We start from the raw sequence: 14,134 nt of genomic DNA on the forward strand, positions 1-14,134 counted from the left end.
CAACAATGTGAATAGCAGTGAGCACTTAGAAGGGGAAGTGGTGAAAGCACTTCTGACGGAAAGGACTAAAGACAGCCCTGAGAGATAAGTGTACTGAACCTATGTAAGGAGAAGAGGAAGCCCGAGTAAGTGCAGTCACTGGGCAGTGTGTGTTGTTGACATGGGTACAGCCATGCCCAGGACCTCAGAGCCCCAGACCCATGGAGGACAAGGCAATACCTCTTTTCTGGGGCTGAGACTTAGAGGGCAATGACAATGCCTTCCCTTCTCATCCATGTGTGGATATTGTAGTGCATGAAGACAATGTCCACCATATCTGTTCCCCTTTGGGATGTTTATGGAATACAAAGTGCTCCTCCAAAGAGACTACTCCTACTGAGACTAGCTAAACCTACCTCCTTGATCTAGTTGTGTATAACAACTGTACCTCCTTGTTTCTCTGTACATAATAACCCTGCCTTCTTGATCTACCTTTATGTAATAACCCAGCCTTTTTGATCCTCCTGTATATACTAACCTGGCTTCTTTGTTTCTCCTGTTTATAATAACTCTAGCTTCTTGTTCTGCTGTGTACAATAGCACTGCCTCCCTTGTTTAACTCTATATAACAAACACACCAAGCTTGTAGGGTGGTGGTGTTTGTCCAGCAAGGAACACAGACAAGCCAATCCTAGCTTTTCTCTCTGTCTGGGTCTCTCTACTCTCTAACTGCCCTAGTTAGTTCCAAGTCCCTGAAAGCTGTACAAGGACGCAGAAGGCTTCTATTAAAAAAACAAACAAACAAACACAAAACAAAACAACAACAAGAAAAAAAAAACCCAAACCCCCAAAACTGCATTTTATTTTCCTACAGTATTAGGGATCAAGCTTAGGATGCTGTGTGTTTTAAAATTCACAGAGTTTGTATTCGAATCTTGATTCAGGTATCATTTTGCTCTGCTGGGCTGGTATATTTCCTAGGAAAAAGTCATTTATTGTGGGTGTTCAGTGTCACATTGGGATGCATAATTGTGCTCTTTAAATAGTTCAGTCTGCCCTCTTCTTGGACTGGGAAACTTGGCCTGTCGGCCTGCTCCCAAAGAAGCCAAGGGGCTTCATGTCTGCTTGAGCTCTGCTGAGACATGGCACAAAGCTTTCTGACTTCACCTTGGAGTAGCCAGTGTTTTCCATTATTTTAATTATTTTATTTTATCTTATTTATTTTGTTTCTTTTGTTTGTTTGTTTGTTTTGAGCTTAGTATTGTCTGGTAGCCTAAGCTGGGCTCAGGCTCAATAGCCTCGTGCCTCAGTTCCCCCTTTGCTTGACTGTAGACTCTGTGCTTCCATGCTCACTTTTTCTATTCATCTTGATGTATTGCGTTTAGGACACTTGTAATAGAAAATAATTTAGGAAATGGGCTTTTCTTCTTCATTTTTACTCACTTATTTTTAATTGGTATGCCGAAGTTGCACCTATTGCAACTTTTTATGGGGTACCATCTGATGTTTTGACAATGAACACTGTGTAACGTCCAGTCAGAAGGAGCATGTGGATCTTGTCATTTAACTGTGTCTTCTTTGTGGTGAAAAGTTCAGTCCATTCTCCGAGCTTTCTTGAAGTACATGTTATTGTTACCCAGAGTCATGCAGCTATGCAGTACAAGACAGAATTCATTTCTCTTGTATAACTGAAACTTAGCCCATATCTACCAAACTATTTCTCCTCCAACCTCCCCACTGACTTGTGTTGTCTACTGCTTTTGTCTACTGCTTTTTCTGCCTCTCTGAGCTCCCCGCCCTTTCTCATCTGGTGGTGTCTGGGTTTTTTATTTTGTTTTGTTTTTGTTGTTTTTCTCCCCTTTTCTCTACTTCTGTGAGTTCAACTTTTAACGATGTAAGACCAGAAAGTACATTTTATGCTGATAGTTTAGACAATGGTATTTTTAGTAGTTTTGGAAGGCTCGGTTCAGAAGAGCCACCCCCAGCGTCATCTTTCACTGTCTCTGATTTCATGTCAGCTTATGAATCAGTTAGCACATGGTGCTGAAAGAGCAGATGTTTGAGCTGTGGTAGAAGGAAGAGCCATCCTGGGTGTTACATAACACATTTGGCTCAGGTTTCTGCTTCAGATTTTGCCCATTCCGTTTCAGTGATGAGTTCGCACGTACATGAGTTTTAAAATATGTTGCTCCTGTAAATGTTTACTTAATAATTCATTTTTCAGAATATTTTTCTTAAGTGCTTCAATGTAATAACTCTCGATCAGGGCCAATTTTGATGCCCAGGAGGCTTTTGGCAATTTCCACATCTGACTTCTCCAGTTAGGAGGAAGGGTGCTGGCATCTTTTGAATACAAGAGTATTATTCAGTGTCCTGTAATATGAAGACACCTTTCTGCAGTCAATTACTACCTGGTTCCCAGCTACTGGATAGGCCCAGGCAGTTATATGGCTAGTTTAAAGATAGCCTGGGCAACCCTGTCTATTATTAGGACCCTGTCACAAAATTAAGAAAAATAGAAAAACAGAAAGAGAGGCAGTGTCTCAGTACTAGAATACCTGTTTAGTATGTGTGAGTCCTGGGCTCAGTATCCAGTACTGGGAGTGGGAAGTGAAACACAACTGCCCAGCTCAGAATGTCTGTGGTGTTGAAACTGTGAAACGCATTAAAGCTTTTATCTCTTATTCTTGGCTTCCTGTTTCCCTGTTTGTTGAGTAATGAGGGTATATAACATTTAGATAAAGTTAAAAGTGTAAATTTCTGTTTCTTTAGGACTCCCTCTCTTTATCTCTGGTTTTTCATTTCTTTATTTTCGTCTTGTAAACACAGGCACACATGTATGTACACACACACTTGTCTGTCCATCATCTGAAAAACAAATCGCATGAGAGGATTTACTACTTCAATAGCAGGAGGCCATCTCACTACTTATTTCATGAGACTCTGTAAACCAAGAGATCACAGACAAGGTTGAATTAGAGCAAAGACAGTTTTATCTGGGAACGGATTAAGATTGCAAATTGGGAGACAGTGAATGAGTATGTGCTTCATTAGGGTCAGCAGGTAACGCCTGATGCTGACGAGGTGGTTGTACTTATACATTCTGTGGATCTCTGAAAACTCAGCATCCGGGATGAAATGAACTCTGCAGCAGTTTTCACATCCTGTAGTGGATTGTTAGCTTCTGAAATCTCTCTTGGTGGTCTGTCTCCTCTCAGTAAATCTCTGTGACCCACTTGTGGCTTTTTGTAAGCACTTATTCTCTCTCCTCACATTCTGTAGTTGTTGGCTTGTATTTAATTTAAAAAAAAAATTTTTTTATATTTCTTGCAGAAAGACTTGTTCTGTTTGCTTAATAAGTTCTATGACATACTCCTTCAGAGATCTGAAGGACCAATCAGTTTCAGGGAGGCATCAGAGGAGCTGATTTGAGTGGTGGGCTCCGTGTACTTTTCATTTTCTTGGATGCATCTTCTGTGGACCGTACAAGATATTTTACCTTTAAATTTACCGGACCATGATGCACTTTGGAGTATAAAACAAGACACATGGACACATCCAGGCATGCTTGACCAACTGCATTTCTTTTAGTTTAACAAATGTAACCACTTTAGTGGTAATAAGCCCACTGTGTCTTAGCAGAATGTCTTAGCAGGAAACACAGGCTGACAGAGACTAGAAGCCAACATGATGTCTATAAAAGACCTCTGCCGTTACATGGATTGTGATTAAATAGGATAAAGAGAAAAACTCAACCATGTAGTTATATTTTATATGATTATATTGAAGTTGTACCTCTGTGTTTTATTTCATTGAAATCCTGTGACACAGTTGCAGTGTCTTTCATGTAAACAGTGTGCCAGCTTTTGTTTTAATTCCATACCACAAATCAACTGTAAGAGGTAACTCCTGGCTCATTTGTAGGGCTTCTGACCTTATTAGTTACAATGAAAACACTTGCTTCAAAGGCAACATTGGGGGAAAGTCACACACATAGCAGCCTGCAAGGTGAAGTCCAACTGTTAGGTACCAACAGAGGGTAATGTGTGTAGGGCCAGGGGAAAAGAGTTATGGGAAGTCTGGTGTGAAGGGGCAGGCTTGCTGGGAGACTGAACTAGCTTAGCCTCCTCTTTTATCGATCAGGAAGCTGAGGAATTGAGAACCCAGAGACTGGTTCTGGGAATGAGTCACAACTCAGAGGAGCGTGTGTATGCACCTGGCTCTGTGACTCTAAGTGAAAACTGGCCAGATGGGAGGCATCATCAGCAATAGTTGATCACTCCGAAGTCAGCGGCTTAGTAGAAGAATCATGTGAGAATATGTACCACATGGGACACAAACCTCAGGTCTGTGGCTTCTTCTGCAGTCAGGTTTGATTTGTCTAAGGAGGAAGCAGTGCTTAGAGCTGTCACTCAGGAGAAAGAACAGCTTTCCACCTCAGAGAGAACTCCAAAGGGGATCGCCCAGAGTGGGAGGCCACAGTGGAGCACGGTCCTTCTATAGCCACAGCTCAGATAGTTCTGGAATCGTGGTCCAGGAATAATGGCTTATCTCTCAGTCTGCTCAGGCCTATTTAGGGCACATGTGCCAATTTGTAGCACAAACTATAATTTAGTGTCTTCTGGCCTTGGATGAGGTTCCTCTGATTGTTTACAAATGTGTAGGCAATTTGACAAAAAGAACTAGAATCGCTGTTCTGTGCCTCTCAAGCCCTGCGATGGTTGCTCCAGCTGTTTTTGTCTTTAGCATGCATAACAATATGCATTCTCAGACTACACAAGTCTCTGGCTGCACAATTTCAAATGGTCAGGGGTGGTAGAGTGTTTCTTGTTTAGCATTTTCCAAAAATGTTCTTTCTTTAGGCCACCAGATCAGATCAGATGTACTTTTACGTACAAACATCAAACCTTCGCCATCATGAATCCCAGAGTGACATGGGCTTGTGACAGTGGACTGCTCAGTCTCTTTAGAATCATTGTTAGGACCAAAAGAAAGTTTCTTAAGATGCAGGCTGGAGATCAGACTATGCTGTGACTTCATCTGGTGTGGTGTGGAGGGGGCTGTGTTCACTTTTTGGTTGTAATTACTGCCAGGACTAAGATGATGGAATCTCAGTGCTGAGAGAACCTACAATGTAAAGCATCTAGACCAGCTGGAGTTCACTGTAGACCCCAAATAAAAGCACTGGTCACTCTGGAGTATCCATGGCCCTTGCCTAGAAGGCTGTTTCTGAAGATCAGTTGTGTGTCTCAAGAGACTAAACAGTCTGATGTATTTGAGTGCTGAGTAAGTCTCTTTGGAGATGAATGCATGCCAGATGTTTGCAAAGATGACCCTCTGTGTTCAGGGGTGAGTCGGGGAGCTACAGTTTCCAAAAGCTAGAGGATGTGGCAATTTCAGGCACACATTCCAGGACTGTTTTACAGCTGCAGTCCCTCAGCATGGAAGGATAAGACAGGGTTTTTGTGCAGAATGCACAGCATTCTAGTCTCTTGCTTTCACTGCCCACAGGACATAGGTAGGCACCATGGAACTCTATGCTCACCTTCCAAATTTGGGCATATCCCTCACCCGTTTGGTGCTATAGTGCCTCTCAGCTGCCCACAATGTCAGGCTCACTGTGAACCCGCCTTTGGCCTTTTATTGCTCTAGTCTGCTGGTGTCTGTCCTCTCAACACTCCCTAATCCTGTGATCAAGGCCTTTCTTCTCTTCAACCCCTGGCATCTTTCTGAGGATCTCAGAAGAGACATGCATGGGTATTTGTGGTCCCATGTAATGTTTATGGGCATTCTCAGAAGCATGGACAGCATGCCATTGCAAAAGCTCATGGCATTTTGTGCCGATAGCAGCAGCGTTGTTATGAAGAAGGACTAATTACCAAGTCAGACGTGAGTGTGCGTTTTAGTCTTACTCCTTCCTGTGTAGCATAGAAAAACTATACAGATGAAACTATTACATTTACAAATTCAGAGACCATACTGGACACAGGGATAGTGACAGTTCGAATTGTTACAATGACTATTCATTGACATGGAACAACAATAGCCTACCAAGGTATTAACTGGTTGTGCAAAACACCAGATTCTGTCTTCACCTAGCACACCAAACCAAACCAAACCCTTTATTCCTTTACTTGTGAGGGCAAATAGCCTAAATGTGAATCCTCTTGAGAGCAATTCGTTGAAGTAGAAGAGTAGACTTTTATTTCCTGTATTAGTTACTGCTCTCAGTTTTGAAATACATACCTGTTAAGAGTAAAAAAAGGAAGGAAGGGTTGATTTTGGCTCACCATTTGAGAGTATAGTCTATCATGGCAGCAGAGGCATGAGGTGGCTGCTCACATTGCATCTACAGTCAGGAAGTACAGAAACATGATTGCTGGTTCTGCTTTCTAAATTTTTCAACTTATTTGGTCTGTCACTACAGTCCACAGAATGGTGCCAGCCATACTCAAGGACGATCTTCTCATATCAGTTGAAAATCGCTAGAAATGCCTTCATTGACACTCCTAGAGGTGTTTCTCCTGGGTAATTCAAAACCCAGTCATATTGACAAGGGAGGTGGACCATCTCTCATTTTTTTCTTATAGTTCCTCCATGTTTGTTCCATTCTAGAAGTAAACCTTCTCTTTTGAAAGATAAATAAATGCACAGTAGAGACCCTTCTCACCATGAAGACACCGAGGAGCCAGGAGAATTATATACTAAGTGGGAATCATGATATATATGTTTCTAATTAATACTTAAATCTTGAATTTATGAAGAACTACAAAAGAGTAATATCAGTTTCCTTTCCTAAAATAAAAGTGCTTTTTAGCTGGATAGAGCAATTACTTTGAATTCTATATTACTTTCAATAGTCTTAAAAACATGATTTCTATAAATAAAGTAGTTTCAGCCAAGTTTAAACCAATGATCAAAATAGTGAATTAAGAGATTGTGTTTTATTTTTTCCTTTAAGTGAAATTGGTCATTCTAATTCTTACACAAGATTTCTTTAGCCCTGGAGTATCTATGAAAGACAAATAAGGTTCAGGCGGCATCAGAAGGAAATGTGTGCTGGATTGTAAGGGGTTAACAACTTTTCTCCTGAAGAAAACTGCAGATTTAACACCTTCACTTTCTAGCTGAGCAAACAGAGGCTGAAAGGTGATGTCACAGGGATACAGGAGATTTATGGCTGACTGACCAGGCAACATTTCTACCCCATTCTGAGGGTGGCAGGATATTTGCCTTGCTTGAAAGGACTTGCTTATGCTTGTAGCCTTAGGCCTCACTCTTTTAAGCGTAAGACATTCTTTTACTATTTTCTTCTTTGTTTCTTATTTTTATCATCATACTTTTTATTTAATGTTTTTTTTTTTAGAATTTTATACATGAGTCTTGCATTTATTTAATTTCCACTCCTTCTTCTCTTCTACTAACTCTTCCTCTGACCCCTCAAATTCATGATCTCTTCTTCATTTTTGTTACACACACACACACACACACACACACACACATGAAACAAAAACAACAAACCGCCGAGTCCATTTGAGTCAATTTAGTTCTGCCCCTGTGCTCATGTGTTTAGGGATGATTACTTGGGATTGGATGATAACCTATCAGGGATCATGCCACTGGAAAAAATTGAATTTCTCTTTCAGGTGTCACTGATTGCTTGTAGCTCTCATGAGATTTCTCCCATCTTCATCAGCACACCCACTGGTGTGGTCATTATGCAGGTCTTGCTTAGGCATCCATGTTGTAAAGATGTAACAGGTGCCAGTTTCCTTGTCATGTCTAGATAACACGGTTTTGCTGCAGGTATCTTGATCCTCTGACTTACACAATATTTTCACCTCCTTTCCAATATGCCTTGAGCCTTATATGTAAAGATTGCTTTGTAAACATATCAGTTGGGACTGAACATACCACAGTCACTTATTCTGTGCAGTCTGATGAGTTATGCATTCTATAGTGGTCTCCATTTGTTCTCTGTAATGGTCTCTATTTGTTGTAAAAAGAAGCTTCTTTAATGAGAAGTGAGAGTTACACTTGTCTGTAGGTATAATAGTAAGTATTTAGAATAGTTAGAAAGGAAATTGGTTTGGAAAAGAGGCAGAAAGTTATCCTCTAATGTAGCGGTTCTTAACCTGTGGGTCACAAACCTATTGAGGGAGAAGTTGAAGGACCTTTAAAAGGGGGGGTCATCACTTAAGACCATCAGAAACCATATTTATGTTATGTTTTATAACAGGAGCAAAATTATAGTTATAAAGTAGCAACAAAAATAATTTTTTGCTTCAGGGTCACCATAACATGAAGATCTATATTAAAGGGTTACAGCATTAGGAAGTTTGAGAACCACTGGCCTAGGTTCTATGGGCCCTCCTTCAACCATTGGTAGTCATTAACTCTCAAGAACCACACATATTTTCTCTCTGATAGTTGCACTCTGAACTCTTCTGGGGTTGACAGGTTTTTTTTTTTTTTTTATTAGTCTTCTCTTGAATCTTGAGTGGTGAACCCAGCTAACAGAAGGACTGGTTGTCATTCCTCTGGAGTGACCATGATTTATGATGTGTGACCACAGCCCACCTCATGCTTCATGGCTGTCCACTGTCAAGTCCCTTTGTTTATCTGCCATTTCACCCTCTGGTGAAGCACACTTCCGTTTCATGAGGTAGTTCTTTCTCAGGCATGGACATTGTAAAACTACGTGCTAGCATATTTTTTGTTTAGTGATTGGTATATATAGACTATGGAGCTGCCTGGGCGAGAGAAGAGGGGAAAAAGAAGAAGGGAGAAAGTACAGTAGGAGGAAGAGAGAGCAGAGAGGTATCGGGGAGCCTGGAGGGCCCTGGCCTTGGTGTCAGAGTTAGAGATGACATGTGTTGGTTTTATAGCTGTACGATAAAGATCACAAATATAAGCTGCTAAACACCACACAAACAGGATCTCATCACACTTTCTAGGACCAGCAGGGATTAGCCAGATTGTCTGCTCTGAGTCTTGCCAGGCAGAGGTACCAGCTGTCCTCATATAGGAGGTTCCAAGGCTTCTGCATTCAGGAGAAGGTATTCTTGCCTGCCTCTTCTCATTGGTTAGGTCTGGGCTATAATTACAATGACCCCATGAATCCCCATTGTAAGTGACTAAAAGGTGTGACACTGATTGATTAATTCTCCCACAAAATAAAGAACTGCTGGGTTATTTCAAGACTGTCTCTGTCACAAAAGCCAGTTTGTCTCCAGTCCTTGAAGCCCTTTCACATGACAACTTGATGGTGATGGAGTGTCACTTCTATGTGCTATCTCATAGCTACCCATTTCTGGGTGGGATGGAGAAGGGCACAGGGACTCTTAGTGTGATCAGTGGGCCATACAGTTCCCTGGCTCAATATAGTAAGTCTATGATCATAACACTGAATACAAATGTTGTATGGGGTGTATGGTCAACTACATGGGCTTGATTGTTACAGCCCACAAGATGCTCTCTAGTGGTTGTGTCTCTCTTTGCATTTATATTCCAGGATAGAAGCTACATTTAAATCTTGTTTTATAATGGCCAGTGCTGTACATTGTGCATAGTTGGTTTGGTGGATCTTGAAGTAGTAAACCATAAAAAAATAGAAGCTTAAAATGAAAGAAGAACCAGGAGTGGTGGCGTGTACCTGCAGTTCCAGCTACTTGAGTTTCTGGGGTAGTCCAGAAAAGAAACTTTTGAGTCCAGAAGTTTGAGGCCAGCTTGGGCTGCACAGCTTCTGTATCAAGAAACAGTGACCCAGACTGAGAAAGAAGAGAAGAGAGAGACAGGGAAGGGACGCACAGAAGAAGCTGAAGGTGACACCTGTAGCAGGCAGCCCTTGAAGTCTGTGGGGATTTCCTCAAATCCAGTGTGGAATTTAAGGCAGCTGAAAGTATTCACAGACAGCTTTCTACACTCTATAGTTAACATCCAAGAAACTGTTAAAAGTGACATTTGTGTTGGAGTGGAAGTTTGCTTTTCCAGTGGTCATATGAATGACATAGCACATCCTGAAGGTTACAGAGGTTGGTGACTGTAGCTGGTGTCATGGGTTTCTTCTTGATTCAGTGGGGAGGCTGGATCTGGTTTCCTGTCCATTTTGCAGACCAGTCACTGAATTGTGGCATTGTTCAGAGATTACTTCCCAGCCCCACACAAGAACTCTAAGACCACTGAATGTCTTGTTAAAAGAGGTGCAATATTATTTCACAGGGTTTAAAGTTTTCAAATTATGTTCTTTTTATTTCTGGTGAATAAACATAACATAATGATTGTCGTTACAATTAAGTTACATTTCTGAAATTAAAAAAAAAAAAAAGTGGCACATACCAAAATCTGCCATTGTAACTCTTTTAAGTGTATAATTTGGCAGCATTCATGATGCTGTGCAGTTAAACAGTCATCACTATTTCCATAACTTTATCATCACCAGGTAGCAGCTATATCCATGAAGAAATATTTTTCTCCCCCTCTAGCCTTTGGTAACTCTATATCTCTTTCTTTCTCTGTACATGTACCTGGTCTAGGTCCCTCGGGAGTGGAGGCATAAGATAGTCCTTTTGAGAATCCTCATTTCACTTAGCACAACGTCTTCCAGGTTCATCTGCATTCTAGCTTTCTGTCTTAAATAATGGGTAATATTGCACTGTAAGTGCACTGTATTTGTCTGCCTGTTCATCAGTGGGAGGAGGTGTTGATTCTACACTGTGGCTGTTGTCATACCACAGTGAACATAAGATGATGTCTATGAATTCTTGCTTTAGGTTCTTTGGGGCACAAGGGTGGAAATAGTCATTATGACAGTTTTCAAGGGAAGAAGCCCGTGGCATTTATGGTATCCTCAGTGTTGAGCGCCCACATCATCGTCTATCTCCTGAACATTTTGTTAGCCCTAAAGCACACCCTTCTAGTCAGTCTCCATCTCCCTACCTCCTGGCCACAGTAACTTTCTTCAATCCATCCCTATACTTCTGTCCATTCCGGTCATTTCAAATAGAGTGATATGTATTTGTAGCCTGAACTTTTTATTGTGAAAAAGTAGAAATAATTTTTAAATGACTCTCAAGTACTCATCGGCCAAATTCAGCATAGTTGGACCTTGTCAACCATGTTAACCAAAGTCTCTCTCACTAGGGAAGAAAAGAAGTATGTGAATCGATACTGGAAAGAAATCCGAGTGGGCGACTTTGTCCGTCTTTGCTGCAATGAAATCATTCCTGCGGACATTTTGCTGCTGTCATCCAGTGACCCTGATGGGTTGTGCCACATTGAGACTGCTAACCTGGATGGAGAGACCAACCTGAAGCGGCGGCAAGTGGTCCGTGGCTTCTCGGAGCTTGTAAGTGGTCTGCATTCTCAGAGCACGATAGGCATCAGTCTTTTGAAAGCCTCTATCATTGGGCTGGACCAGTTTTCCTACTAACCAAGAGTCTGATAGCCCTTCTTCCTGCCTAAGCCTATGCTTAATCTGATCCTGTGGGGAAACAGCTTTTTCTGACTGATTTCCAGTATACACTTAATGAGTTTCTCAGAATGATATTTAGTCTTTGAAGAATTGTGGTAAACACTCTGAAACAGTCCACATTTACTGAGTCATTGTGCTAGGTCACCAAATGGTGGCATAGCAGAGTCACGGCCTGTTCCCCTGTAGGTTGGGAACATTATCTCCTCAAAGGCCCTGTTCAGTTCAGCCTCAGGGCTTCCAAAGTTGAGCTCTGCCTTAGATGTGTTAACCAACAGCTAAGAGTGAGGTTGAGTGGGGAGTAGGCAGGGAGGTTTTACTCACAAACAAGCTAAGAAATGCAGAATCCCCAAGGGATTTTCCCACAGGTGTTCTTAAGAAAGGATTGCCCCTTTTAAGTCTGTGAAGGGACATCCAATGCTAACACTGAGTGAAATAGTGAGATACAAGCCCCCCAGACATCGGAAGTGTCTAAAAGGAAGTGAGGAAACCTCCTCCTGGTCATACTTACTCTATCTCACATTGCTTGTCTGAGTCACTCCTTCAGGTCTGGCCATCACATGTACTGAGGATGCTTTGAAAAGTAGTTAAAGGAAGTGGGTCCTGCATTTAAAGGAGATACCATTGGAGATTTCTTCTGCCACATGGCGTCATCCTATCCACTTCTCTAGTAGATAGGACTTAGAAACAGTGTCTGTGGGGCTGGTTTTAGCAACTGGCATTGTTTGATAGTTTATGGATCTTAAGGAAGGCACTGCAGGCATTGTTGAGGAAGTGATTCCTTGATCAGGATTGCTGAGGGTCTAGTAGCCCTGCCTCCCACTCGTGCAATGTCTTGAAGTTTACTTCACTCACCATCGCTGGCAGAAATACCACTTCACACTCTGAGAAGGCCTCGAAGGGAGACTATTGCTGAGGCCTTTGGCAGGAATGTTTGAGCCAGCTGCCTCCATGGATGTCACTTCATTACAAGCCTTTGCCTTAGTGTCCCTGCTCTTCCTTGTTTCTATTACAATTTCCTCACTTATATTTGACTAAGAAACAAAAAGCAACAACAACAACAAAACCGCTCTGATTTTCTGCCAAATATGTTTTATGAAACCACAGACATCAAATTTAAAAATTATTATATTGTAATGATGCATGTTTATAATCAGGGCTGATGGAAACGGCGGCAGGAGATGGAAAGCTCAAAGCCCAGGTGGGCCATGTAAGAAGACATTATTAAAAACAAAATAACCATGAGAAAGGTAATGTCCATGTATAAACATATATAGAGTAGTACATATGTACATACATATACACACACCCCACATGCACACAAACACACACATACACATGCCAGTCAAAAATGCACAATCATCTGTTTAAGTGGAGCACTTTCATCCAAGTACAAGAAATTTGCCAAGCCTGTTTGTTAGGGGCTCCTTGATGCAATTTCTGACCTTGCCTGATCATTATGCTTTCCTTTGGTAGTTGTGTGGGTCCACATACAGGGCAGTGTGTTAAGCCTTGGCAGTAAGTCAGGCTTATGTCTAAGTTTTTCTACCTGGCCCACTGTGTCCTAGAACATGAAACCCCTGCCTGCTCTCCAGTAGATGATGCATGGGGAGCTAACACTATGCTGCAAAGACAGTTGCAAAGGACACAAGTTCCCTTCCAGTTTTCAGTGTCTCACCAGGAGGAAGGAAGAGGTGGGATCGGGTACAAAGAGCAGCAGAGAAGTACTGCAGTCTGGTGTAGAGGGTAAGGCAGACTTAAGTGAACAGGTGTGAGTATCTGAGGCTGAGGGAAAGATGATGAAATGCAGAGGCAAGAGTATAGTATCCATGTTTAACATGCTGGCAAGGATGGTCACCCGACTGCTTCCTTAGCTAACTCCAAAGAACTTACTCATCTCATGTCTTTTATTCTTCAACTTCTGAACTCACCTAAACCCCCGCTTACTTCTCGGGCAGCAGCTGCAACCCTTCATAGCTCCATCATGCTTTGTATAAACAAGTCAGGCATAGTAAGTGGGATGCTTAAGATTCAAAGTTGGTGTGATAATTAATTTTTTTTAATTTGATGGGATAGAGAATCTCCATGGAAACAAATCATTGAGATGTCTGTGAGGAATTATGTGATTCACTGAAGTGAGAGATCCACCTTAACTGTGGGCGACACCATCCCACGGCCTGGGATTCTGGACTGAATAGAATGGAGAAAGCAAGGCCAGCATAGGCATCCATCATGATCCACTTCCTGACTCTGGATGTCATGTGTGTGACTAAGCTTCACATGTCTTCCGTCATGATGGCCGTGACTGCCATGGTAGGCTGTATCTGTGGAAGTGCAGAAATAAACCCTCAAGCTACTGTCTGTCATGTGCTTGTCACAGCAGGAAAAGTAACTAATACATAAGGTTACATCATCCTCTAGAGAGACTTGAGGAAGCAAATAGAACTGAGTCAAGCTAGTCAAATTGGGTCAAACTAACTATTTAGATATTTTTTAGTAACAGCTTCTTGGACAGAAGCAAAATACTTCAAGATGTATGCACAATTTGGTCTTCATATGGATGAATTTTTTTTCATTTTCATAATTACTGTTTACACACTGCAATTCTGGAATTTAAGTATTTATTTTGTTTACTGAAAGTAAAAAGTCATAAATCCTTGGGTTTAAATGCCCAACAACTGACAA

At 41.6% G+C, this 14,134-nt stretch overlaps 1 protein-coding gene across 1 annotated transcript in view; it reads left to right on the forward strand.

Moving 5' to 3' along the window:
- Positions 1–14,134, forward strand: part of Atp10a (ATPase phospholipid transporting 10A (putative)) — a 164,124-nt gene that overhangs the window by 69,671 nt on the left and 80,319 nt on the right. The window contains 1 exon segment of the mRNA XM_034521047.2: positions 11,122–11,326. Within this exon segment, the coding sequence (XP_034376938.1) occupies positions 11,122–11,326 (205 nt within the window).

This window comes from Arvicanthis niloticus, chromosome 1 (genome assembly GCF_011762505.2).
Source record: "Arvicanthis niloticus isolate mArvNil1 chromosome 1, mArvNil1.pat.X, whole genome shotgun sequence".
Lineage (NCBI taxonomy): Eukaryota > Metazoa > Chordata > Mammalia > Rodentia > Muridae > Arvicanthis > Arvicanthis niloticus.